The sequence below is a fragment of the Phocoena sinus genome, chromosome 11 (assembly GCF_008692025.1).
Source record: "Phocoena sinus isolate mPhoSin1 chromosome 11, mPhoSin1.pri, whole genome shotgun sequence".
NCBI lineage: Eukaryota > Metazoa > Chordata > Mammalia > Artiodactyla > Phocoenidae > Phocoena > Phocoena sinus.
In genome coordinates, this window is record NC_045773.1 from 40163819 (window position 1) to 40191242 (window position 27424).

The window sequence follows — 27424 nt, forward strand, 5'->3', positions numbered from 1 at the left end:
CATCATCCCAAACAGAAACTGTCTGCCTCCTGTTTTTTTTTTTTTTTTTGGCTGTGTTGGATCTTCATTGCTGAGTTGGGGCTACTCTTCGTTGCAGGGCGCAGGATTCTCATTGCACTGACTTCTCTTGTTGCGGAGCACGGGCTCTAGGTGTGTGCGCTTCAGTAGTTGTGGTGCATGGGCTCAGTTGTGGCTCGTGGGCTCTAGACTGCAGGCTCAGTAGTTGTGGCACACGGGCTTAGTTGCTCCGTGGCATGTGGGATCTTCCCAGACGAGGGCCCGAACCCGTGTCCCGTGCATTGGCAGGCAGATTCTTTTTTTTGTTTGTCTGTTTGTTTTGCGGTTCGTGGGTCTCTCACTGTTGCGGCCTCTCCCGTTGCGGAGCACAGGCTCCGGACGCGCAGGCTCAGCAGCCATGGCTCACGGGCCCAGCTGCTCCGCGGCATGTGGGATCTTCCCGGACCAGGGCACGAACCCATGTCCCCTACATCGGCGGACTCTCAACCACTGCGCCACCAGGGAAGCCCCAGGCAGATTCTTAATCACTGCACAGCCAGGGAAGTCCCATCTTAATCACTTTTAAGTGTACAGTTCAGTGATATTAAATACATTCATCATGTTGTACAACCATTACCCCATCCATCTTCATATCTCTTTTCATCTTGTAAAATTGAAACTCTATACTCATTAAGCAATAACTCCTCATTTTCTCCTCTCCCTAGTCACTGGCAATCACCATTCTACTGTCTGTGTTTAAGATTTGACTACTCGGGCTTCCCTGGTGGTGCAGTGGTTGACAGTCTGCCTGCCGGTGCAGGCGATGCAGGTTCGTGCCCCGGTCCGGGAAGATCCTACATACCGCGGAGCGGCTGAGCCCGTGAGCCATGGCCGCTGAGCCTGCGCATCCGGAGCCTGTGTTCCGCAATGGGAGAGGCCACAACAGTGAGAGGCCCGCGTACAAAAAAAGAAAGATTTGACTACTCTGAGTGCCTCACATAAGTGGAATCGTACACTATTTGTCTTTTTGTTACTGTCATTTTATTTAGTATAATATCTTCAAAGTTTATCCATGTTGTAGCATATGTCAGAATCACCTTCCTTTTTAAAGCTGAATAATATTCCATTGTATGTATCATATTTTGCTTATTCACCCATCTGTGGATGGATACTTGGCTTTTGGCTACGGTGAATAATGCTATTATGAACGTGGTTGTACAAATATTTCTTTAAGACCCTGCTTTTATTTTAATTTTTTTAAGACCCTGCTTTTAATTTTTTGGGTATATATCAAGAAGTAAAATTGCTGGATCACATGGTAATTCTATTCTTAATTTTCTGAGGAATCATCCACAGTGAGTGTAATATTTTACATTCTCACCAACAGAGCACAAGCATTCCAATTTCTCCACATCCTTGTCCATACTTATGATTTTCTGGGGTTTTTTGATAGTGGCCATCTTAATGGATGTAAGGTGGTACATCATTATACTTTTGATTTGCATTTCTCTGATGACTAAAGATGTTGAGCGCCTTTTCATGTGCTTATTGTCCATTTGCATATCTTCCTTGGAGAACTGTCTAATCAAATCCTTTGCCAATTTTTGAATTTTTTTTGTTCTTGCTGAGTTTTAGGAGTTCACAATGTATTCTGGATATAAATCCTTCATTATATGATTTGCAAATATTTCTCCCTATCTCTGGGTTGCCTTTTTACTCTGTTGATATTCTTTTCTTAAAAAATATTTATTTATTTACTTATTTATTTATTTGGGTGCACTGTGTCTTTAGTTGTGGCACGTGGGATCTTTGGTTGGGGCATGAGGGATCTTTTAGTCGTAGCATGCGGGCTCTTAGGTGCAGCATGCGAGATCTAGTTCCCCGACCAGGGATTGAACCCAGGCCTCCCGCACTGGGAGCCCAGAGTCTTAACCTCTGGACCACCAGGGAAGTCCCTGTTGATATTCTTTTGATGAAAAATTTTTTAAATTTTCATTAAGTCCAATTTGTCTACTTTTTCTTTTGTTGCCTGCACCTCTGATATCACATCCAATAAATCATTGTCTTTGGTGTCATATCCAAGAAATAATTGTCAAATCCAATGTCATGAAGCTTTTGCCCTATGTTTTCTCCTAAGAATTTTATAGTTTCATCTCTTATATTGAGGGTTTTGATCCATTGTGAATTAATTTTTGTATACAGTGTGAGGTAAGGGTCCAACTTCATTCTTTTGCATGTAGTTATCTAGTTTAACCAGCACCAGTTGTTGAAAAGATTGTCCTTTCTCCATTGCACAGTCTTGGCATCCTTGTCAAAAAAATCGTTTGACCATACACACAAAAGTTTGTTCCTGGGCTCTCTATCCTTTCCATTGATCTATGTGTCTGTCTTTATGCCAGTACCACACTGTTTTGATGAGTTTTGAAGTCAGGAAGTTGAGTTCTCCAAAATTATTCTTTTTTTTAAACTTTTGTTTTGTTTTGTTTGTTTATTTTAGATTCTACATGAAGTTTAGGATGGGTTTTTCTATTTCTGCAAAAGACATCCCTGGGATTTTGATAGAGTTTGCATTGAATCTGTAGATTTCTTTTCATATTGTAGACATTTTAAAGTTATTAGGTTTTCCATCCATGAACAGGGATATGTTTCCATTCATTTATGTCTTGTTTTATTTCTTTCATTGATGTTCTATAGTTTTCATTGTACAATTATTTTACCTCCTTGGTTACTTCCTAAGTGTTTTATTGTTTTTGATGCTATTGTAAATGAAATTGTTGTAATTTCCTTTTCAGATTGCTCATTATTAATATGTAGAAATGCAACTGGTTTTTGTGTGTTGGCTTTACATCCTGCTACTTTGCTGAAATCATGTATTAGTCATACAAGTTTTGTTGTAGAATTTTTAGGGCTTTCTATGTATAAGATCATATCATCTGCAAACAGATATCTTACTTCTTCCTTCAATTTGGATGCTTTTTATTTTTTGTCCTTGCCTAATTGTTCTGGCTAGAACTTCCAGTACTATGTTGAACAGAAGTGGTAAAAGCAGGCATCTCTGCCTTGCTCTTGATCTTAGAGGAAAACTTTGTCATTCACCATTGAGTATGATGTTCATTGTGGGTTTTTCTGTTATTATAGTGAGATAGTTTCCTTCTATTCCTAGTTTTGAGGTTTTTTATGGATCATGGAAATGTGTTCAATTATGTCAAATTATTCTTCTGCATCAATTGAGATGATCATGTGTTTTTTCCCTTTATTTTCTTAATGTAGTGTACTACACTGATTTCTGTATGCTGAACCACCTTGCATTCCAGGAATAAATCTCTTTTGGTGTAAAATCCTTGTAATATACTGCTGAATTTGGTTTGCTAGTATTTTGTTGAGGATTTTTTATCAGTATTCATAAGTGATATTTCTTGTAGTGACTTTGTCTGGTTTCGGGATCAGGGTAATGCTGGATTCATGGAAAGAGTCTAGAGGTGTTCCCTCCCTTCAGTTTTTTGGGAAAAGTTTGAGAAGGGTTGATGTTAGTTCTTCTTTAAATATTTGGTAGAATTCACCATTGAAGCCATCAAGTCTAGGCTTTTCTTTGTTGGGAAGTTTGTTTTTGGTTTTTTTTGAATTTTATTTTTTTTTTTATACAGTGGGTTCTTATTAGTTATCTATTTTATACATATTAGTGTATATATATCAATCCCAATCTCTGTTGGGAGGTTTTTGATAACTGATTTAATAAGTGTATTACCTTGTTTTTTATAATTTATAAAAATGGATACATTGTTTTAGATCTAAATCATTTCAATCTTGACCAGACTGCTTTTAATAATCGTCTAATAAAATGTTATGGAATCTATTCCTCAGCAGCTTTGATATTATTCCTTGACTTACATATTAACACTTTTATATGAATTGAAAAATGAAGTAAGACTTTTTCTGACAAAAACAATTTTTTTGCTGATTTGACAATAATGACTGGCTTTGTCAATTAGGTTATATGACAGACATTTTCCATAAATTGAATAAGCTAAATGTTTGGCTCTAAGGTCTAGCTGAAAATAAACCTAATCCTTGTCATAAAAGTATTTTACCAAAAATATTGTAAAAGTTCAATGAAATAAGCAATATTGTGATTTTCTCAAGCAGATCTGAGTAAATTGATTTAAACAAGATGCTTCTAAGTTAAAGGTAATAGGTATAATAGTCTTTGTCAGGAGTCAACAAACTATGGCACAGGCCCAATCTGGCCTGCCACATATGCTTTTTTTTGTGTGGTAAAAAATATATAATAATATTTACCATTTTAACCGCTTTTAAGTGCACAATTCAGTGACATTAAGTACTAAGTACAGTCACAATCTTGTGCAATCATTACTACTATCCATCTCTTAAACATTTTCATCATCCCAAACAGAAACTGTCTGCCTCCTGTTTTTTTTTTTTTTTTTTGGCTGTGTTGGATCTTCATTGCTGAGTTGGGGCTACTCTTCGTTGCAGGGCGCAGGATTCTCATTGCACTGACTTCTCTTGTTGCGGAGCACGGGCTCTAGGTGTGTGCGCTTCAGTAGTTGTGGTGCATGGGCTCAGTTGTGGCTCGTGGGCTCTACACTGCAGGCTCAGTAGTTGTGGCACACGGGCTTAGTTGCTCCGCGGCATGTGGGATCTTCCCCGACCAGGGCTTGAACCCGTGTCCCCTGCATTGGCAGGCAGATTCTTAACCACTGTGCTACTGGGAAGCCCCTGCTACCTGTTTTTGTAAATAAAATTTTACTGGGAACACAGCCATGCTCACTCATTTATGTATTGTCTAGAGCTGCTTTTGCGCTACAATGGTAGGGCTGAGTAGTTGTGACATAGAACATATGGCCTGAAAGCCTAAAACATTTGCTATCTGACACTTTATAGAAAATATTTGCTAAACCCTAGTCTTTGATACATTTTAGAGAAGCCTTTTGGTATCCTTCCCAGAAACCGAGAAAGCTAATGACTGTAACAACTGGCATCAATCATACAGTTTCCAATTCTTTTCTTTGCCTCAAAATTGAAGAAACCTAATCAACTCTTCACCTGTTGAGCAATAAAAATGCTTTTTGATAGATTGCTATGTGAATTTAGCTTGCAGTTTGGAGAACTGTGTGAAAGGTACAGTTCACCGCTAAACACTTTAGCATGCATACTTTGAATAAGAGTTCAGTATTTGTTTACTGTTCTTTTCTTTTGAGGGGAAATTTACAGTAAAATGCATAAATTTTCTTTACTATTCCATAATTGGTATACATCTGTGTAATGCAAATCTATTTCTAAGTACAACTTATTATCACCCCAGGAAACACCCTTATGTCCCTCCTTCCCCTCCACTCCCCAGAGGGAACCATACTTCGGAGTTTAGCCTGTTCTATAACTTCATATATATTGAATCGTACTATGTATATCCCTTTGGGTAAGATTTATTTCACTCAGTATAATATCTGTGAGATTCATCCATAATGTTGCTGTACCAAGTTTATTCCATTTGGTTATTAGTTAATTTGTCAAATGGCTTCTTGCTCTTTTCATTATTGAGTTGTAGGAGTTCTTTCTATATTCTGGATATGTCTCTTATCAGGTATATAATTTGCAAATATTTTCTCTCTTTCAGTGGGTTTTTTCATTTTCTTGTCGGTATACTTTGAAGCACAAAAGATTTTAATTTTGATGAAGTCCAATTTATTTTTTCTTTTGTTGTCCATGCATTTTTCTCCAGCCTTTCTTCCTCTACTCCATCATCCACACTGCTGCAGTAGCTACTTCCTAATCGATAATTCTGGTCATGTCATTCTCTCTGTTCAAGCTGGTTTTCTAATGCTTACAGGATATTCCAAATTCACTGCTACCCCAAATAACATCTCTGCTTCAACTCCATGGGCTTAAGGAATTTCACCAAGTATGCTTTCACACTTTAAAGACTTTGTTCCAGTTTTTTCACGCGTTTGAAATCTCCTTTCCTCCCTGATCACAGTGTCTTCATTCTTAAAAACTCACAAGCAATTAGTCACTTGCTGTTCAGGGGTTAGATAGCATTAAGTTCAAAACCCCATAATGGCCAATCATATTTCGTTAATAATTTAAAATTATTTGCCTTCTGCCTCCCTGTAGGTCATTCACTCATTCATCAAATATTTATTGAACATCTGTTAGATAACAGGTACTGTTCTCAGCACCGAGGGTGCACCTGCGAACAAGTCAAGACTAGGCTCTCATGCAATTTATGTGGAAAGTATTCAATAAGAAAATAAGAAAAATACCAGGTCATGGTGAGTGTTACGCCAACAATGTCGAGTGAGTATGATTGTTCAAGATTGCATGGTCAGGCATCACTTTTCTGAAGTACATTTAAGCTATGATTCGAAAGCGCCTGAGTGACAGAGGGGATCAGCTGTTGCGAGGGGTGGTGGTCCCAAATGGTTGTTTACAAAGTACGACAGGGCCACTAGGTCTGAGGGCAAGCGGGGCAGGCGCAGATTCCCACCCGGCGTGTGGGTTCCTACGCCAGCAGGTGACACCCTAAACGGGTTCTCCTCTCGGAACATCTCACGCCAGCCCTTTTCTCCCCGGCGGTGGCAGACGATAACACAGAACCTCCGTGCAGTAGTAGATTGCACAACGATTCGACGCAGGTATCCGGGAAACAGCCGCACACTAACAAGCCGAAGCTGGGGGGCGGAGACTGTGAACTGTCCTACAGCCTGGCGGAAGAGGCGGGGGGATGAGCTCGTCCTAGGCCCGCCCAGAGAGAGTGTTGCGCATGCGTATGCGCGTGCACTCGTCACTTAGGCGCCGGTCCCGAGAAGGGGCGGGGCGGGCTCTCCGCGCCGGAAGGGGGCTGACTGGGCGGGGCCGGGAGGCGGAGGTGGCGGCTGCGCGCGCGCGTGCGAACGAGGAACGCCGCGAGGGCCGGGGCGGGGCGGGCGGGCAGGGTTGTGGGGACGACGTACGGCGACGATGGCCGCGGCGGCGGGCAGCGGCGGGCTGGGGGCGACGGCGGGCGCTGCGGGTCTGGGAGGCGCGGCGGCGGCCGCGGGCCTGGCAGTTTATCGGCGGAAGGACGGGGGCCCGACCAGCAAGTTTTGGGAGAGCCCGGAGACGGTGTCCCAGCTGGATTCGGTGCGGGTCTGGCTGGGCAAGCACTACAAGAAGGTGGGTTCGCGCGCTCGTAGGGGCCGGAAGGCCACGAGACGGGGGCCGGGGGCGGCGACTGCCCTCGCGGGCTTCTGGCCGCCCCTCCCCCCGCGCGCCACGAGGGACAACAAAGGCAGGCGCAGGGCCCGCCACGCCCCCGCGGTGCGCTCTCGGCGTCCGCGCGCAGGGGACTCCACTGGTTCTCCGAGCTCCGCTCTTGGGAGCCCACGCACCCCGGGCAAAAGCCCCTGCTTGCTCCTGCAGGAGCAGGTCGAGCTCAGCGACCCGGAGGGTGTGAATCTTCCTCTTTTGTTGGCTGCTTTAGGTGTGTGAGCTATGATTGTTAAAACTGTCGGAGCCAGAGGTATAAAAGCGGCAAGTTTTGTTTAGAGACTAGTCTTCAAAGTCAAGTGAGGTGACTAAGGTTTTACTGTCTGCTGTTGATATGCTAAAGACGGACTATGGACGATTGTACTCGGACGTTGGTTACAGCAGGTTAAATGTAATGAATTACAGTATTCATGAGAACTAATATTAAAAAATGACGTCTTTGGGCTTCCCTGGTGGCGCAGTGGTTGAGAGTCCGCCTGCCGAGGCAGGGGACACGGGTTCGTGCCCCAGTCCGGGAAGATCCCACGTGCCGCGGAGCGGCTAGGCCCGTGAGCCATGGCCGCTGAGCCTGCGCGTCCGGAGCCTGTGCTCCGCAACGGGAGAGGCCACAGCAGTGAGAGGCCCGCGTACCGCAAAAAAAAAAAAAAAAAAAAAAATGACGGCTTTTACTTCACTACTTCTGGTTATGTATAGTGGGAGTGCAAGAGTTAATGTTCACGTGTGGCTAATGTGAGGCCTTCCCTGAGAACCCCATTCTTGTTAGATCACCCCGCTTCATATCACCTTTGTTTTCATACCACTTTTTTTTTTTTTTTTGCGGTACGCGGGCCTCTCACTGCTGTGGCCTCTCCCGTTGCGGAGCACAGGCTCCGGACGCGCGGGCTCAGCGGCCATGGCTCACGGGCCCAGTCGCTCCGCGGCACGTGGGATCTTCCCGGACTGGGGTACGAACCCGTGTCCCCTGCATCGGCAGGCGGACTCTCACCCACTGCGCCACCAGGGAAGCCCCATACCACTTTTTGAGATTATTTTTATTTACCTGTTTGCTCTCCCTTTGGAATGTAAGTTCCACTGAGTCAGTGGTATTAAAAGTTGTAAGTTAGCCTCTTGTTTATAACAAATGTTGTTTTAGGTTCCCCTTTATGTAACTATTTAGGAATGACTCCCTTAGAAGGTGTAAGGACGGAGACTGCCAAAAATACTCTTTGCCCCCAAATTTCCGGAACACCCTTTTTAGTTCTCTACTTCCCCCGTTGTGGACCATAACCCTGGGGCAAGGACCTTGTTAGGCCTGTTCACTACAGCGTGTCCTGGAACATGTTTGATCCTCATTGCCTTGCCCTTAGTAGTTGCTTAGTAAATATTTGTTGGAATGAATGAAAAGATAGTGTAGGAACCTGCTCATTTGGGGTGTACAGCGCAGTGGAGCCTATCAGCTTTCGGAAGTTTTTAGGCATGGGCAGGGATCTTGGGTGCTTTTGAGTTCCATTGTGGTACTCTCAGAAATGACCATTCCTTATCTGAGGTTTTAGGAAGTGAGAAGCGATATGTATTTTTATTTACAATATATTTTTTGATTCTTTGACTTTCCCCCCCCCGAAATTTTGCAGTCACATTTGGGATTGTAGCTTTTTCTCATTTACATGTAGGTAGACAAGAATATCGTTTTCCCTTGTACAATGGTAAATTGGTCACTTTTTTGGTGTTGGCAGTAGAGCTTCTGGTAGTAGCTAAGGGAGTTGAATATATTTATATTATTAAAGTATTGTTTATCATGTGCCCTTCAGCCAGTACTTTGGGTCTTAAATTAATATACCTTAATGTATTTTCCCCCCCAGTCTGGATTTTATACCCCAGTTTTATTGAGATATAATTGACATATAATATTGTATGACTTTATCAGTGTAGCTTTAACAAAGAGAAATAGGAGGAATATTCCTTTGGATAGCAAGGAAGGGAAAAGAAAAAGGGAAATACAGTAATAGTAATTTCTACCTCTCCAAACTCTGTGCATCTATTTGCGCCCAATTTTAAGAGGGCAGCTTTAGGCTTGGATAATCTTTAAGAGGTTTGTTTGGGTGGGTGAGGAAGTGGCTGTGAGGCTGATTGCAGGATTTGTCCCAAAGTGTTGAAGACAGTAGGCTAATGTTGGCTCAGTGTGCCTGAAGACTTAAAGACAAAGTTAAAGTTAGGTTTGACCTCTCAGAGTTTCATAAAGCTAGAGTGTGTTTCTTGGGCCTACTCAGATTAAGAATTGTATATCCCTTGGGCCTGACAGTCAGAATCGTATCAGCCTCTGAGAGTGGTGTTGGTGTGGTGAAAATATTTACCAGAAGGTTCTTTGCTTCCTCTGTACAGGATATATCTCTACCTGGTATACACATTGATAAGATTTAACTAAACTTTTCTGTTGCATTTAATAGTGTGTTTTCAAATTCATAAATCTCAGCAAATAAATGAAATAAACATGACATTGATAGTAGCATTTTTATTGATGGGTTTATGTATGCACTCAGTGAACAACTGAACATCCACCTTACCCAGGCATTTAAAACATAAGTCACTTAAGTCCTCACAGCAGTCCTGAATGGTAGATATTACTTCATTTTCCACATGAGAGACACCTGAGGGTGGAGATTTAAGTAACTTCTCTAAGAATTACAGTTAGGAGTGGCAAATTTGGAATTCAAAGGTCTGCCTGGCTCCAACCCCCCCTCTGCCTTTTTTTTTTTTTTTTGGCTGCACATAATCCCTCTCTTTAAGGAACTCACAGTGTTGTGGAAAAGATAGACATAGGCACCAACTTATAAAACCCAGGTGATTTCAAATTAAAAATGAACTTCCTTGTATTGTTTTTGTCTTCTGAATGCCTATAGGAGGTGCTCAGTAAATATTTGTTCCATGAATGAATAGATTAGTATAGAAACCTGTTTTTTTAGGCTTTGTTGATCCATTTGGCTTAGCAGTACAGAAAAGAGAGTGAATACTTTTTGACTGGAATGAGCTTCAGCTAGCCAAAGGAGTCCAGAGGAGGTGACCACTTTAGGTACGTGGAAGCTGAAGCACAGAGAGATTAACTGTTTGCCTGAGGTTGCGTTTTCAGTCCACTAGCAGTGTGGAAGCTTGTTTATCTACCTAAGCTGCCTGCTTTGTATTACTGAGTGCATATCTTTCATCCTAACTTTGAAAGATATATTTCTATCCATAGTTCAGAGTGATTTTCAGATGATAAAACCTTGTGAAGGTGAAGTATATCTATAAGCCATTGAGTTCCCAGGTAAGTTTCTTCCCGAAGTTTGGCCTACCCCTGAAATAAGATTTAAGATTTTAGGATGATTTAAATAAAGATGCTTTGGATTTAACGAAGATTACTAAAATAGAGTAGATTGCCCAAGGAAGGCATTTCATTGCCCTTTATATAAAGTATTTAACAGTTTAAGACTTTTCTTTTTTCCAGATGGGACATCTGCTACAATAGAATTGTTTATGGATAAGTTAAACTTTTGATACTATATTAATGTCACAGGGAATATAAAGCAGATTTATTGATAACAACTTTCTAAACATATCCTCCTAACTTTCTTAATCAAAATACTTTGAGACTAAAAAAATTTTTGTTGTCTTAAGTAAAACATTCTGTTCAACTTTTTTTGATCAAAAGATAAAATTTTTATGACTGAAGTAGTCTATATAATTATTAAATTTTTTTCCCTTTAATCAGGATTCATTATTTTGAAAGCTATTAAGAACTTTTTATGTTTAGGTGAGATTTTTGGAAGCAGTTGAATTTATGTCTGTATGGGATAGTGGAATGAGCTTACGTTAGTTTGGAAGTCGTTAGTTCAGTACTCTTGGCTGCTAATTGGTGTCATTGAGCAGATGACTTGATTTCCATGTTTTAATTTTTCATTTGTAAGTTGGGAGTAAGACTGTGACTTCCACAGACAGTTGTTCGAATCAAATGAGATAGTCCTTGAAGGTAGGATTATATAAATTTGAGGTGGTAGTGATACTTTTGCCATGTATCATTTGGTCCCCCTGCTTCATTCTTACTGGTTAAATAGAATGTTACTCTTAGAAATTTTTAAAAGTCGATTTAAAATCTTATAGTCGTACATTGACTGCCTTTTGAGAGGGTATGAATCTGACATTAATTTATTAATGTCAGATTCAATTTATTAGTTAAAAATGTCATCTCTTGCATACATTTTAATGTTTGATCATTTTTGTGGGTGATTTGGAGAAAGTAAATGGAGTTAAAAATGTTCTGTAGTTTAAAAATTGGATCTTAAAATACCTAAGATAATCATTTTGATTGGGCTTTGAACCTGGCCATCTTTATTCTGAAACTGTAGGGTTGTCCACATGAAATCTTTCTCATTCTTAATGACAATAAATGAAGCGTGTAGATAGTAGTGAAGTTTAGAATATATACAAAGCTATGTATATAAGTCATTAAAAATTACTTTTTGCTTGGAAGGTTGGTTTGTTTTTTGCTGAACAGCCTTCCTTCAAATGGTGTCTTTCAGGTTTAGGATTTGGCGCTGTTCAGTTGTCTGCAGGTATATGAAAAATAAAAAGTTACGGTTATTAATTTTTCACGTTGCTTTACCATGTGTGGAAAAACTTGCAGTACTTTATGTGATTCCTTGGAGAAGCTTGTACTTATTAAAGATTATAAAGTTATCTTGTGGGTATGTATAACATACTATGCCAGTTCTGTGGGTTAGACTTGAAGAGTTTATTCTTTATTAAAGGTTATACTATGTTGAGTATTACTGATTACTTTCAAAATTGAGTATTACTTATTAAAGATTTACTATGTTGAGTAAATTGGGGAAAAATCTGATGTTAAATTTTCACTTGAAAGTTCATAGTCCTCAGGGAAGTAAACTTGGTTTTTATGGGAATTGGCATTCTAGGAAAGGGGAATTGTGAGAAGTTTTTAACATTTAAAAATTGCTTACCTGGGGGCTTCCCTGGTGGCGCAGTGGTTGAGAGTCCGCCTGCCAATGCAGGGGACATGGGTTTGTGCCCCGGTCCGGGAAGATCCCACATGCCGCGGAGCGGCTGGGCCCGTGAACCACGGCCGCTGAGCCTGCGCGTCTGGAGCCTATGCTCCACAACGGGAGAGGCTACAACAGTGAGAGGCCCGCATACCGCAAAAAAAAAAGAAAAAGAAAAAATTGCTTACCTGGTTTTTAAGTTCTAAATTATAATAAAATGTGTTCTTTAACTGAGATATATGATAATATTTGAAGTGGATTTTTTTTTTTTAAGTCCAGTGGTTCTTAAAGTGTAGTTCCCAGTCACGTAGTGTCACGTGGGAACTTGTTAGAAATGCAGATTCTTGGGCCTGACTTATTGAATTAAGAGAACCATTATTTTAGACTAACAGAATTGACATCTTATGTGCTTAATTGTATGAAACTTGTTTCCAGTTTTTGGCTCATGTCTGACATATTTGTTTCACTTTGTGGCCTTAAGGAAATGTGTTTTTACAGGACACCTTTAAATTAAATAAAAGGAAGCTATCTGTAAGGATAAAAAGGAGTAGTGTACAACAGGGATAGACAGACTTTTTCTATAAAGGTCAAGAGTAAATACTGAGGCTTTGCGGGCCATGCAGTCTCAGCTGCAACTGCTCAACTCTGCTCTTGCAGGAAAGCAGCCATAGACAATGTGCAAATGAATGAGTGTGCTGTGTTGATAAAACTTTATTTACGGACACTGACATTTGAATTTTATGTTATATTCATGTGTCATGAAATATTATTTTTCTTTTAATTTTTTCCCAGCCATTTAAAAAATGTAAAAACCATTCTTAGCTTGTGGGCCACACAGAAATAGGCAGTAGACTGGATTTTACCAACCTTTGGTCTCGGGGATTTCATGTAAAATAAAGCATTCTGGACTTCCCTGGTGGTGCAGTGGTTAAGAATCCGCCTGCCAGTGCAGGGGACACGGGTTTGAGCCCTGGTCCAGGAAGATCCCACATGCCGCAGAGCAACTAAGTCTGTGTGCCGCAACTACTGAGCCTGTGCTCTAGAGCCCGCCAGCCACAATTGCTGAGCCCGCGTGCTGCAACTGCTGAGCCCGCATGCAGCAACTACTGAAGCCCGTGTGCCTAGAGCCTATGCTCCGCAACAAGAGAAACCTCGACAATGAGAAGCCCCACTCACCCCAACTAGAGAAAGCCTGGACACAGCAACGAAGACCCAGTGCAGCCAAAAATAAATAAAATTAAAAAAAATAAAAATAAATCAATCCAACAAAATACCATTCTTCAGCAAAGTTAAGTGCATGCTGGCTGCTCTATTTAGAGTGGAAAGCTAACATACCTGAACAAATAAAAATTTGCGAGGATACTAAGCTTTAAGAATTGCCCTTTTATATTATGCTTTGTCTTTGATTGACAGTAGCACATCTTGAGAGCCAGTCAACTTAAGGCATAGTAATTAATGGTGGACTGTGTAGCTGATATTTTGCTGTATGTGTATCACTGAGACATTATTTATTGCAAGAGAAACATTATCTTGAAATGTTGGGTGGTACTGGGAAAGAGGTTCTTTCCAGGAAGAAAACTTTAGTTTTTTTATGGAAGGAAGTATAGATGTTTTTTCCTGATCAAAATTGGAGGTTAAAAAAAAAAAAATTAATGATGGCTTTTCAAAGTGATAGTGAATGCTTAATACTAAGTTAAATTTTTACATTTAATTGAACTCAGTAATTTATGCTTTCCCTGTCATGTACCCTTTATCTTTCCTTGCTGTAATGCTCGCTTGCTGTCTGTCTACCACGAATTTGGCCTTCTTGACATTATTCACATTAGCATGGATAACTTTTCGTGTACATTTGTTTTAAAAAAAAAATTTATCGTGGTAAAAATCTTATAAAATTTACCATCCTAACCATTTTTAAGTGCCCACACATGTATTTTTTTAATGCATAAAAACAATCATGTTATTATCCTTAGAGTTCCTGTGTGTCTGGAATTTGGATGGGCACAGTAGGGCCAATTATCTCTGCTCAGTGGTGTCTGGGCCCTTGACTGGGGATGTTTGATGATTGGCGGTGACCTGACAGCTGGGGGCCACAATCACCTGGAAACATCTTTACTCATGTGTCTGGTGGTTGTGCTGTCAGTCTTCTGAACAGCAGCTGGGGACTCTCCATGTGGCCTCTCAGTGTAGCCTGGGCTTCCTCAGTATGGTGATGTCAGGGTGGTTGGACTTCATTGTTGTTCAGGGCTCCAGAGGTGGGTGTCCCAAAAGAACTATATGGAAGCTGCATGATCTTTTTTGATTTATCTTCAGAAGTCACACAGCTTCACTTCTGTTGCATTCTAATGGTTTTAAGCGAGTCACTGAGGATGGTCCTGATTCAACAGAGGAGGGCCATAGATCCCCACCTCTTGTTGAGAGGAGTATCAAGGAATTTGTGGACTTGTTTGAAAAACTGTAACACAGTTGGCTCTCTGGCCACATGCGAAATATAGTGGCCAGTATGTCTCATTCCATTATATTAGGCTGGCCAGAAAGTTCGTTCGGGTTTTTCTGTTACATCTTATGGAAAAACCCGAACAAACTTTTAGGCCAATTCAGTAGCATCAGGCTCAAGTTTGAGGTCCAGGATCTCACCATCTAATTTAGGTCCGGGTGCAGATGAGATGACACTTGGGTTTGGTTTCTTGGGCATAGTATTTCTCATTCTTAAGATCTGTTAACTGAAAGGACATGTTATCTATCCCTCCCCACGGCTCCCAGTATTTGTTTATGTAAGTGTCTCAGACACTTAAAAATCTGCCACCAGGCCAGTACTTAGGTACTGGGAAGTAAGTGAACATTGTCTTCCATTGTCTTCTGCACAGTTGCCCCAGTTTTTGAGTCTCTGTCTTTATCTTGCAGTATGTTCATGCGGATGCTCCTACCAATAAAACACTGGCTGGGCTGGTGGTACAGCTTCTCCAGTTCCAGGAAGATGCCTTTGGGAAACATGTCACCAACCCGGCCTTCACCAAACTCCCTGTAAGTACATCAGCTTATCACACTGGGACATCTTCAGTTTCTGTACTCTTGGGTGCAGCCTACAGCTCTTTATTTTGCTGCTGCTATCCTATAGAATAGGAAAAAGGAGGAATCGCTACAGAATTTTAGCTATAGAACACTTGCTTTTGAACTGTAGGAAGCATCTCTTTCAGGAGTCATTTAAAATTTGCATTAAACATCACAACAATTATTACCTAGACTTAACTGTTAACATTTTACTATGTTGTAGTTTCCTTATTGTCTTTACTGTACTCTTTTCCATTTTTTTCTCCTGTTTCAGTTCTTGTGGCTAGAATGTTGTTTCTTGGAATCTTATTATATTTTGCAGGTGGGATTCTTCTGAGCTTATGTGAGAATATGATTCTGTTCTCCTTGCAGTTGGTATTTTGACTGAAAGTTTGGCTTGGTATAGAAATATTGAGTTATGCCTTATTTCCACATTTGATTTTGTACAGAAAAATCTGATGTTACTTGTTGATATCCCCCTTTTTTTTAATTTTTGAAATTTATTTATTTATGGCTGCGTTGGGTCTTCGTTGCTATGAGTGGGCTTTCTCTAGTTGCGGCGAGTGGGGGCCACTCTTCATCGTGATGCGCAGGCTTCTCGTTGCAGTGGCTTCTCGTTGCAGAGCATGGGCTCTAGGTGTGCGGACCTCAGTAGTCGTGGCATGCAGGCTCAGTAGTTATGGCTCGCCAGCTCTGGAGCGCAGGCTCAGTAGTTGTGGCGCATGGGCTTAGGTGCTCCGCAGCATGTGGAATCTTCCCGGACTGGGGCTCGAACCCATGTCCCCTGCACTGGCAGGTGGATTCTTAACCACTGCGCCACCAGGGAAGTCCTTGATTTCCCCCTTTTTAATACTGATCTTTAAAATTCATAAATAAGTCTAGTTATCATAAGTCATGATCTGAAGACTCAGTTATGTTTCTTTAGCTCAGGAAACATTCAGTCTGTTAGTCTTCTCTGCCATCCTGTATTTCTTTATATTTTTGAACTCTGATTGTACAAATACTAGATTTCCGGGAACTATCTGTCCTATATTTTCCCATAATTTTTGTCTTCCATTTCTCTGATTCGGGTTTTTGTAGTTTCCAGTCTGCTGTTTGTTGCCTCTACTAAATTTATTATTGGTAGACCTTTTTATAAATCTCAAAAGGTTCCGATTTGTGTGTTCTTATTTCATCACTAAACTTTTTGTTTTAATAACTCACTGATTTCTCAGATATAATTGACAATAAAAAATATTGTTTTACTGATATTGCAGTAAATCTGTTCATTTCACTTATGGTATTTTTGCTATCCAGACATTTATTTTCATTAAGTCAAATATATGGATGTGTTTTTTTGAATCATGTTGGGAAGCTTTCTCCACTTGTAGGTGATAAAGGATTTCAGCCATGTGTTCTTCTAATATTTGTAGAAGAACAAATTTCTACACTATTTGTAGGTGTCATTTTTTACATGTAACTCTGTTATCCATTTAGAATTTATCTTGGTATTCATTGTGAGCAGTGGATCCAGTGCTCACAAAAAAAAAAAAAGCAGTTTTATCTTTTTTCCGTATGATCATCTGGTTAACCCAACAACATTTATTAAAGGGTGCTGCTTTTCTGCACGATTTTTTTTTTTAAGATTTTTTTTGATGTGGATCTTTTTTTATTAAATTTATTTTATTTTTGGCTGTGTTGGGTCTTCATTGCTGTGTGTGAGCTTTTCTCTAGTTGGGGTGAGCAGGGGCTACTCTTCGTTGCGGAGCATGGGCTCTAGGCGTGTGGGCTTCAGTAGTTGTGGCATGGGCTCAGTATTTGTGGTGTGTGGGCTTAGTTGCTCCGCGGCATGTGGGATCTTCCCAGACCAGGGCTCGAACCTGTGTCCCCTGCATTGGCAGGCAGATTCTTAACCACTTTGCCACCAGGGAAGCCCTGATGTGGACCATTTTTAAAGTCTTTGTTGAATTTGTTACAATATTACTTCTGTTTTATATTTTTTTTTTTTTTGGCCATGAGGCATGTGGAATCTTAGCTCCCTGACCAGGGATTAAACTCACACCCTCTGCATTGGAACATGAAGGTTTTTTTTTTTTTTTTTTTTTTTAAATAATGTTTGTTTTTATACTGCTTTTATTTTATTTTTTTAAATATTTATTTATTTATTTATTTTTGACTTAGTTGCGTCTTAGTTGCAGCACGCAGGCTCTTCCTTGCAGTGCGGGGGCTTCTCTCTAGTTGTGGCATGTGGGCTCAGTAGTTGCAGCACACAGGCTTGGTTGCCCTATGGCATGTGGGATCTTAGTTCCCCAACCAGGGGTCGAACGCACGTCCCCTGCGTTGGAAAGTGGATTCTTAACCACTGGACTGCCAGGGAAGTCCCTTCCTCACTGATTTGAGTTCAGCAAATATTTAGCATTTGATGATGTGCCAAGTTCTGAGAATTCAAGGAGTAATGCAGTGTATTGTTTGTCTTCAGGGAGCTTACTTACCCTCTAGTGACCTATATGAATAGACCCTTTGACTTTCCTCATCTCAGGAAATGTTTTCCAAGGGAAAGGACATTTGAACTGAGTCTTGAAAGTAGAGTATGGGTTCTTTAGGGACATGCTGGAAGATTGGATTTTCAGGCAGTGATAGCAACATATAAAAGCCTAAAAGCTTTTAATGTAGTTGCAAATAGTTCAACAGGGCTAGAACTGAGGGACAGTAGGCAGAAATATGGGCCAGAATCAGTCATAAAATGACAGGTTTACTGTGTTAGAAGTGTGGCTTTTATCTTGAAAGTGATTAGGAAGCACAGCAAGGGGGTAGAACTTTGTGATTTTTTGTGTGTGTGTGTGGGGAGGGTGGGTTGTGGGGCTGAAATAAGAAAGAATTGACTGGGATGACTCCACTGAGCAGATTGCTTTCTCACTAAGGTGGAAGCCAGAGTATAAAAGCAGGTTTCTGGAGAAAGGTACTCAGTTTAGTCTGTGTTGAGGTTGGCTCTCCTGTAGGTACCTCAGGTTTAGAAATCCTGTAGGTAGTTGGAAATGAGATCTGGAGTTCAAGAGAACAGATTGAATTAGAGGAAGAGATTTGGGAATTACTGGGTACTGGTTGAATTCACATTTGCAGAGCAAGATCATTCCTTTTATTTTAATTATTTTTTAGCTAATGCTTTCAAAATACCTATTTCTTTTTTTTTTTTTTTTTGTTAAAATACCTATTTCTTAATATGTGATTTAAGTTATATATATTTGTAGTATATTGGTATTATAGTAAGTACATGCATATAATTTATAAATACATTGTTAGATATTGGAGGTACTTGCTCATTTTTTAATAAATGGGAACTACTCTACTGGATAATCAGCATATTTCATTTTCTGAACTATGTGACCAATTGAGGTTTTTGGGTAACTTAAAATTAATTGAAAGTAAAAATTTGCAAGAATAGTATAAAGAACTTTCACTTTCATATAGAATCCCCAATTTTTAGCATTTAACCACATTTGCTTTATCATTGTCTTTTTCTCTACATGTTTGGGCATATTATTCTGAATCATTTGAAAGCTCCATGTTCCTTTACCTCCAAATACTTGAGTGTTTATTTCCTGTTCTCTTATATTATCAACTGGATTAGAGTTATCAAATCAGGAACTGGTTGAAGTTTTCATCATTTAAAACACTGTAATACAGATTATATTTTATCAAGTATGAAATCGTTTAGAATAAAATTTACATGTAGCTTTATATGAAGTATTATATGTAAGGTGATTCACATTGTGTTTTTGGTATTTCTAATTAGGATTGTATGAGTGTCTTAAAAAATAGTATTTACAAGGGACTTTATTTGTGGAATATTTAACTCCAGGGAAGTAAACCATTATTGTTTTTCCAGATTTTAAAGATTAGAGAAGAATATTTTTAGGAATAAACCAGAATTAAAAATAATTCATGACTTAGTGCCAGTGGGACCAGATGTACTTCTTTTTCTCTCAGAATAGTGTTTAGCTTTTTTCAAAATGAAAGGGATTGATATAATGTGTAATGGTGTAAAACAAAAATGGAGGAGAGAGACAATAAAGCAGAGAATGTTTTAGTGAAATATGTAAGCTATTTACCTTAAAAAGTTTTTTTTCCTGAATAAACTGGTGTTTATTCAGGTGTAGGACTGGTGTAGGAGTTCACTCTTTGGGCTGTTTGTTTTTTGATTTTTTAAAAATCAAAATGGAACTTTATGTACTAACTTCCTAAGTCATATTGGATATTAAACAGCTGACTCAACATAGGGTAGGTTCTATCTAGTGCTAATTGAGAAGTTAGAAAGATTTGGGGGAAAAAAGTACTTTGTAAGGCTAAAAATATATTGCATAGGCAAACATAATATGAATTGAAATATTTTTTACCTCCGCAAGTAAAAATTGTTGTTATTCCATAATCCCTTGAAGGCTTAGTACATTTGCATGCATGACACAAACATAATTGTAACTACAGGCATATAGACTATAGACAATTTTGTATTCTATTTTTTAATTTATATTTTATTTATTAAAAAAATTTTATTATGGTATAGTTGATTTACAATGTTGTGTTAGTTTCAGTTGTACAGCATAGTGATTCAGTTATATATATGTGTATATACATATATATATATATTCATTCTTTTTCAGATTCTTTTCCCATGTAGGTTATTATAGAAAATTGAGTGGAGTTCCCTCTGCTATACAGTAGGTCCTTGTTGGTTATCTATTTTAAGTTCATTTATATCATTTTAAAATTTTATTTAATTTAATTTATTTATTTATTCATTTTGGTTGCCCCAGGTCTTAGCTGCGGCATGCAGGATCTTCATTGCGGCATGTGGGATCTTTAGTTGTGGCATGCGGACTTCTTAGTTGCAGCATGAGAACTCTTAGTTGTGGCATGCATGTGGGATCTTGTTCCCCAGCCAGGTATCGAACCTGGGCCCCCAGCACTGGGAGTGCAGGGTCTTAGTCACTGGACCACCAGGGAAGTCCCTATATCATTTTTTTTTTTTGCGGTATGCGGGCCTCTCACTGTTGTGGCCTCTCCCGTTGCGGAGCACAGGCTCCAGATGCACAGGCTCAGCAGCCATGGCTCACGGGCCCAGCTGCTCCGCGGCATGTGGGATCTTCTCGGACTGGGGCACGAACCCGTGTCCCCTGCATCGGCAGGTGGACTCTCAACCACTGCACCACCAGGGAAGCCCCCTATATCATTTTTTTAAATGAGATTGCACATATGAGTGATATCATATGATATTTGTCTTTCTCTGTCTGACTTCACTTAGTATGAAAATCTCTAGGTCCATCCACATTGCTGCAAATGGCATGATTTCATTCTTTTTTTATAGGTAAGTAGTATTCCGTTGTATATATATACCATATTTTATTTATCCATCCACCTGTCAATGGATATTAAGTTGCTTCCATGTCTTGGTTATTGTAAATAGTGCTGCAGTGAACATTGGAGTTCATATATCTTTTTTTTTTTTTTAATAAATTTATTTATTTTTGGCTGTGTTGGGTCTTCGTTTCTGTGCGAGGGCTTTCTCCATTTGCGGCGAGCGGAGGCTACTTTTCATCACGGTGCGCGGGCCTCTCACTTTTGCGGCCTCTCCCGTTGCGGAGCACAGGCTCCAGATGTGCAGGCTCAGTAGTTGTGGTTCACGGGCTTAGTTGCTCTGCGGCATGTGGGATCTTCCCAGACCAGGGCTCGAACCTGTGTCCTCTGCATTGGCAGGCAGATTCCCAACCACTGTATCACCAGGGAAGCCCCATATATCTTTTTGAATTATGGTTTTCTTTGGATATATACACAGGAGTGGGATTGCTGTATCATGTGGTAGTTCTAATTTTAGTTTTTAAAGGAACCTCCATGCTGTTCTCTGTAGTGGCTGTACCAATTTACATTCCCACCAGCAGTGTAGGAGGGCTCTGTTTTCTCCACATCCTCTCCGGTATTTATTGTTTGTAGACTTTTTTTTTTGCTGTACGCAGGCCTTTCACTGTTGTGGCCTCTCCCGTTGCAGAGCACAGGCTCCGGACGCACAGGCCCAGCGGCCGTGGCTCACGGGCCTAGCCGCTCCATGGCATGTGGGATCCTCCCGGACCAGGGCACGAACCCATGTCCCCTGCATCGGCAGGCGGACTCTCAACCACTGCGCCACCAGGGAAGCCCTGTTTGTAGACTTTTTGATGATGGCCGTTCTGACTGGGGTTAGGTAATACGTCATTGCAGTTTTGATCTGCATATCTCTGATAATTAGTGTGTATCCTTGCCTGTTTCGTCATGTCTTAATTGACCATAGGTGCATGGGTTGTATTCTGCCTTTTAAAATAGATCGTAAGGGGACTTCACTGGTGGTGCAGTGGTTAAGTGTCCGCCTGCCAATGCAGGGGACACGGGTTTGCGCCCTGGTCCAGGAGGATCCCAAATGCCGTGGAGCAACTAAGCCTGTGCACCACAAGTACTGAGCCCGCATGCTACAACTACTGAAGCCTGTGTGCCCAGAGCCTGTGCTCCACAACAAGAGAAGCCACTGCAATGAGAAGCCTGCGCATCGCAACAAAGAGTAGCCCCTGCTCACCGCAGCTAGAGAAAGCCTGTGCGCAGCAACAAAGACCCAGCACAGCCAAAATAAATACTTTAAAAAAAAGAATAAAATTTCATTTTACTTTATTTTTTTTTACTGAGGTATAGTTGATTTACAATTTGTTAATTACTGTTGTACAACAAAGTGATTCAGTTATGCACACATATATTCTTTTTTTATATTCTTTTCTGTTATGACTTATCCTGGGATATTGAATATAGTTCTCTGTGCTAGTGAATATAGTTCTCTGACCTTGTTGTTTATCCATTCTATATATAAAAGCTTACATCTGCTAACCCCCCCAAAATATGGAACACTTCACAAATTGCGAGTCATCCTTGTGCAGGGGCCATGCTAATCTTCTCTGTATTATTCCGATTTTAGTATGTGCTGCCGCAGCAAGCACTCCTGTAACTTTATTTTTAAGCATTATTTTAGGTTTTGGAGATCAGCACTAAAATATGGTTGTCTTTAATACGACTTCAGTCAGAAGTCTTGATAGACTTTAAAACCAGTTGATTTTGCCTAAAATAAAGCTCATTCATTTCTTTTTTTTAAAAATTAACTACTTATTTTTTGGGCTGTGCAGGGTCTTAGTTGCGGCATGTGGGATGTCTCCTTGAGGCGCGGGTTCAATAGTTGTGGCGCACGGGCTTAGTTGCCCTGTGGCATATGGGATCTTAGTTCCCCGAACAGGGATTGAACCTGCGTCCCCTGCATTGGAAGGTAGATTTTTAACTACAGGACCACCAGGGAGGTCCCTCATTCATTTGTTTTTAAAATTTAATTTTATTTATTTATTTTTGGTTGCATTGGGTCTTTGTTGCTGCATGTGGGCTTTCTCTAGTTGTGGCGAGTGGGGGCTACTCTTCATTGCGGTGTGCGGGCTTCTCATTGCAGTGGCTTCTCTTTGTTGTAGAGCATGGGATCTAGATGCGTGGGCTTTAGTAGTTGTGGCGTGTGGGCTCAGTAGTCGTGGTTCGTGGGCTCTAGAGTGCACATTTAATAGTTGTGGCGCATGGGCTGAGTTGCTCCGCGGTATGTGGGATCTTACCGGACCAGGACTCAAACCTGCGTCCCCTGCATAGGCAGGTGGATTCTTAACCACTGTGCCACCACGGAAGCCCCCTTATTCATTTCTTTTCTTTTTTTTTTAAAATAAATGTATTTATTTTATTTGTCTTTAGCTATGTTGGGTCTTCATTGCTGCGCATGGGCTTTCTCTGGTTGCGGCAAGCAGGGGCTACTCTTCGTTGAGACGCTCGAGCTTCTCATTGCGGTGGCTTCTCTTGTTGCGGAGCACAGGCTCTAGGATTGTGGACTTCAGTATTTGTGGCACATGGGCTCAGTAGTTGTGGCTTGCGGGCTCTAGAGTGCAGGCTCAGTAGTTGTGGCATGTGGGCTTAGTTGCTCCATGGCATGTGGGATCTTCCCAGACCATGGATTGAACCTGTGTCCCCTGCATTGGCAGGCGGATTCTTAACCACTGCACCACGAGGGAAGCCCTCATTCATTTCTTAAATTGAAATAATGTAAGATACCGAATCTCCACCAAATAGTTTCTTGAGCCAGGTGTTATGGGAAGAGCCCTGAGCTTAGGAATTAAATAGCCATATCCTACCACTCTGCAACCTTGTGTGAAGGCACTTTGACCTGTAGTACCATTTCTGGGAACATGTTCCTTGCCCTACTGATCCCATGGCATAGTTGTTAGAATCACATGATGTGTGATAATAAAAGCTCTTTGAGAAATTAGAAGTAGTATGTAGTACTTTAAGACATAAAAAGTGGTTTGCTGACTTGTGTAGCAAAAGTGGTTTTGGTAAAAGTAAAAATGTACATGTAAGGCATACATATTATTTAAACATTTATTATACTTCTTTGCGGTGCGCGAGCCTCTCACTGCTGTGGCCTCTCCCGTTGCGGAGCACAAGCTCCAGACGCACAGGCTCAGCGGCCATGGCTCATGGACCCACCCGCTCTGCGGCATGTGGGATTCTCCTGGACCGGGACACGAGCCCGTGTCCCCTGCATCAGCAGGCGGACTCTCAACCACTGCGCCACCAGGGAAGCCCTCAAATCCAGTTCTTAAGGAAGGTCCCAAAGAGCCATGTCTTCTTGTTTCTCTTCAACTTATGTTCCAGACCTAGTGTATTTTGTGTAAATGAGCTGTGAACCTGAGAACTAACAGAATGCTGTAGTGCCCTTTGAATTAAAGCCAGAGTTTTCAGTTGAACATTGATAAGACTTGCTTTACCTTCTTACTCACTGCAAGTGTTCAGTATATATTTATTGGTTGATGTACGTTTGCTGTGATGTTAGTAACTGTCTCAAAGACAGGGAGAGTGGAAGGCTCTTTAAAAAAAATAAGCTAGGGAACCGAACCGTATTTACTTTCTGAAATTAAGCTTTTCTTAAAATATCTACAAAAATGTAAAGCGCAATACTGACTGATTTTAAAGCAACTATCAGAACTCAGTGAAATGATTATTACTCTTCAAAAGGAAATATGTTGTGGAGATTGATACACATAGTTTCAAGGAACTATCATTAAAATTTTTGGAATTGATTTTCAAATTGTCATAGGAACGTATATAGGGTTTTTATATCTATCTTTGGTGGAATGTAATGAATACTTCAGGGTAAAATTTGTTGTCAAAGCCAGTTCTAATAATAAGGTCATGTGATTGAACTGGGTAGTACAATTTTGGGACATTTTAAACAAGTCACAGTCTGTAGGCTATCTCTCACCGATACTTTGGAATTTCTACCCATTAAGCGTGACTGACTTCATGGCAGGAATTCTCATGAACTTGGTCAGTCTGGTGTAGAGGAAAGGATGGGAGTTTGAGGACTGTCACTTCAATGATCTGTTTCCTTTATTTGAGTCAATAAACCATGCTTTGTGCTAAATAAATTTTAGGGAAGAGAAAGTTAATAAGAAAGGGCTTAGAGTTGTCAGAAAAAGGAGTTGGATCTGATCCTTAGTTTTATAATTGTTCCCTTCAGAGTACCTGAGTGGCAGGAATAAATGGGCAGGTCTAAGAGGAATCTGTTGTCTTCAAATTTTTCACTTTGAACAGTTTTTCCTGATAGACTTTTTTTTGAGCTTTCTACTCCTGAAAGTGTTCTGTGGCAGAGAAGCATTAGAAAACTAGGAATCAGTGAACATTATGGTCCCTACAGGTTTAAGTATTTTATTATCTGTATCTGAGAATGGTATTGTTTTGCCAAGATCATGCTAAATTCTAGGACTTTCTGGAAAGGGGGAGGAAAAGACCAAGATTAGCATGTAAGTCTGAGAAGTAAGAACAAAAGTACTTCTGGAGACAAATCACTCATCTTAGTCGCCACAGGAGTGATACTACACTCTTGGAGTGACTGGAGAAGTTCCTGATGTCCATGGGGTCCAATCTAGCAGGGAGGGCAAAACTGTGACGTCAGACTGCAGCCTGGATCTCCTTAGAACAAGGACATTGTCTTACAAATACAGTTATCAAATTTAGGAAGTTTAACATTGACACAATACCATTATCTACTATATAATCTGTCTTCACATTTCACTAATTATCTCAGAAATGTATCTTATAAGATCTAAACCAAGATCCCACATTTTAGTTATATCTCTTTAGTCTTGATTAATTTGAAATAGTTCAGCCTGTCTTTGTCATTCATGACTTAAATTTTTAACCACCGGACTGCCTGTTCTTCATGACTTAAATTTTTGAAGCATATAGACAAATGTTAGATTTGTAAAATTCTTCCATGTTATTACTTGTAGTTGCAGTTTGTTCATTCTGGTTACTGTTTAAGGGTTTGGCAAATTTTTTCTTAAAGGGACGGATGGCAAATATTTTAGGCTTGCAGGTATATGGACTCTGTCACAACTACCCAACTCTGTTGTAGCATAAAAAGCAGCCAAAGACAATTACCTACATGAGTAGGTGTGACTGTGTTCAAATGAAAATTTAAAAAGTGGGCAGCTTGGTCGTAATTTAGTATCCCTTGCTGCATAGTATTTCACTATGGGCATATTGCACAATTTATTTATCCATTCTACCATTGATGGGTTTTTGGGGTTATTTCCAGTTTAGGGCTGTTGCAAATAGTGCTGCTGTGAATATTTTTGCATATATCTTCTGGTAAACATAGGTATTTATGTCAGTTACACTCCCACATGTGGAATTGCTGGGTCACAGGGGGTGCATGTTCAGCTTTAGCAGATATGGCCAGTTTTCCAGAACCCTTGTGCCAGTTTATACTCCCCCATGCAGTGTACAGTGTACAAGGGTTCTAATACTCTTTCTCACCAATGCTTGTAAGTTGTCTGTCTTTTTAATTTTAGTTTTTTGGTGGATTTGTGGTGATACACATTGTTTTGTAGTTGCTGATAACTAATGAAGTTGAGCACCCTTTTATATTTTGCACCATTGGGCTGTTCTTTTCTGTTTTTTACCAATTTTTTAAAAAAATTAATTATTTTTGGCTGCGTTGGGTGTTCATTGCTGTGTGCGGGCTTTCTCTAGTTGCGGCGAGCAGGGCCTACTCTTCGTCGTAGTGCGCGGCCTTCTCATTGCAGAGGCTTCTCTTGTTGCAGAGCACGGGCTCTAGGTGTATGGGCTCCAGTAGTTGTGGCATGCAGGCTCGGTAGTTGTGGCTCGTGGGCTCTAGAATGCAGGCTCAGTAGTTGTGGTGCACAGGCTTAGTTGCTTCGCGGCATGTGGGATCTTCTCGGATCAGGGCTTGAACCTGTGTCCCCTGCAGTGACAAGCGGATTCTTAACTACTGCACCACCAGGGAAGCCCCTGATGTGTTTCTCGAAGCTGAGGATTTATATCCTTTAAAATTTCTAAGAAACTTTAGCTTTTATTCTTCTGTGTCTAGTTGTCTAATTTTCTGTCAGCTGTGCTTTTACTTTCATTGGATGTTATTTGTTCTACGGGTTACATATATATATTTCTCAAGTCTTTCTCTCTTTTTAGTGTCCTTAATCACTTTATGTATTCTAATTTTACAAGCCCTGTCATGTTGTTTCTATTATCTGAAAATGTTAGGATTCTAATCTTGCTGTTAGCTTTGTCTGTTGACTTGAAAACACTTAATTATGTTTGAATTGTGGCCTTTCAGTTCTCTTTCAGTGGAAGTTTATTTGGGAATCCTGTTGACCTGGGTTGAGAATTTGCTCAGTAAGGCACTTCAGAGGACCCGCCAACTTTAGGACCAATTCTTTTTTTTTTTTTAGCTGCACCATTCAGTATGCAGGATCTTAGTTCCCTGATCAGGGATGCAACCTGTGCCCCCTGCATTGGGATTGTGCAGTCTTAACCACTGGACAACCAGAGAAGTCCCTAGGACCAATTCTTATGTTAATTTGTCATGGGGTTCCTAGACTAAGTATTGATACTGTACGTCTCCAACTCAAATTATCTTGAAGCGGAAGCTTGTTTTCCTTCTTAGTTTTTAGCTGGCAGATATTTTTTCTAGCTTATCCTTTCCCTAATGGTGTAACCTGTTTATACCCCTG

At 40.5% G+C, this 27424-nt stretch overlaps 1 protein-coding gene and 1 pseudogene across 1 annotated transcript in view; one reads left to right on the forward strand and one right to left on the reverse strand.

Moving 5' to 3' along the window:
* Nucleotides 1–6965: 6965 nt before the first annotated feature.
* The window catches only part of SMARCC1 (SWI/SNF related, matrix associated, actin dependent regulator of chromatin subfamily c member 1), a 177545-nt gene continuing 157086 nt past the window's right edge, over nucleotides 6966–27424 (forward strand). Inside the window, 2 exon segments of the mRNA XM_032648973.1 lie at nucleotides 6966–7170; nucleotides 15171–15290. Coding sequence (XP_032504864.1) covers nucleotides 6976–7170; nucleotides 15171–15290 — 315 coding nt within the window. The 5' untranslated portion in view covers nucleotides 6966–6975.
* Nucleotides 22203–22300, reverse strand: LOC116763006 (annotated as a pseudogene).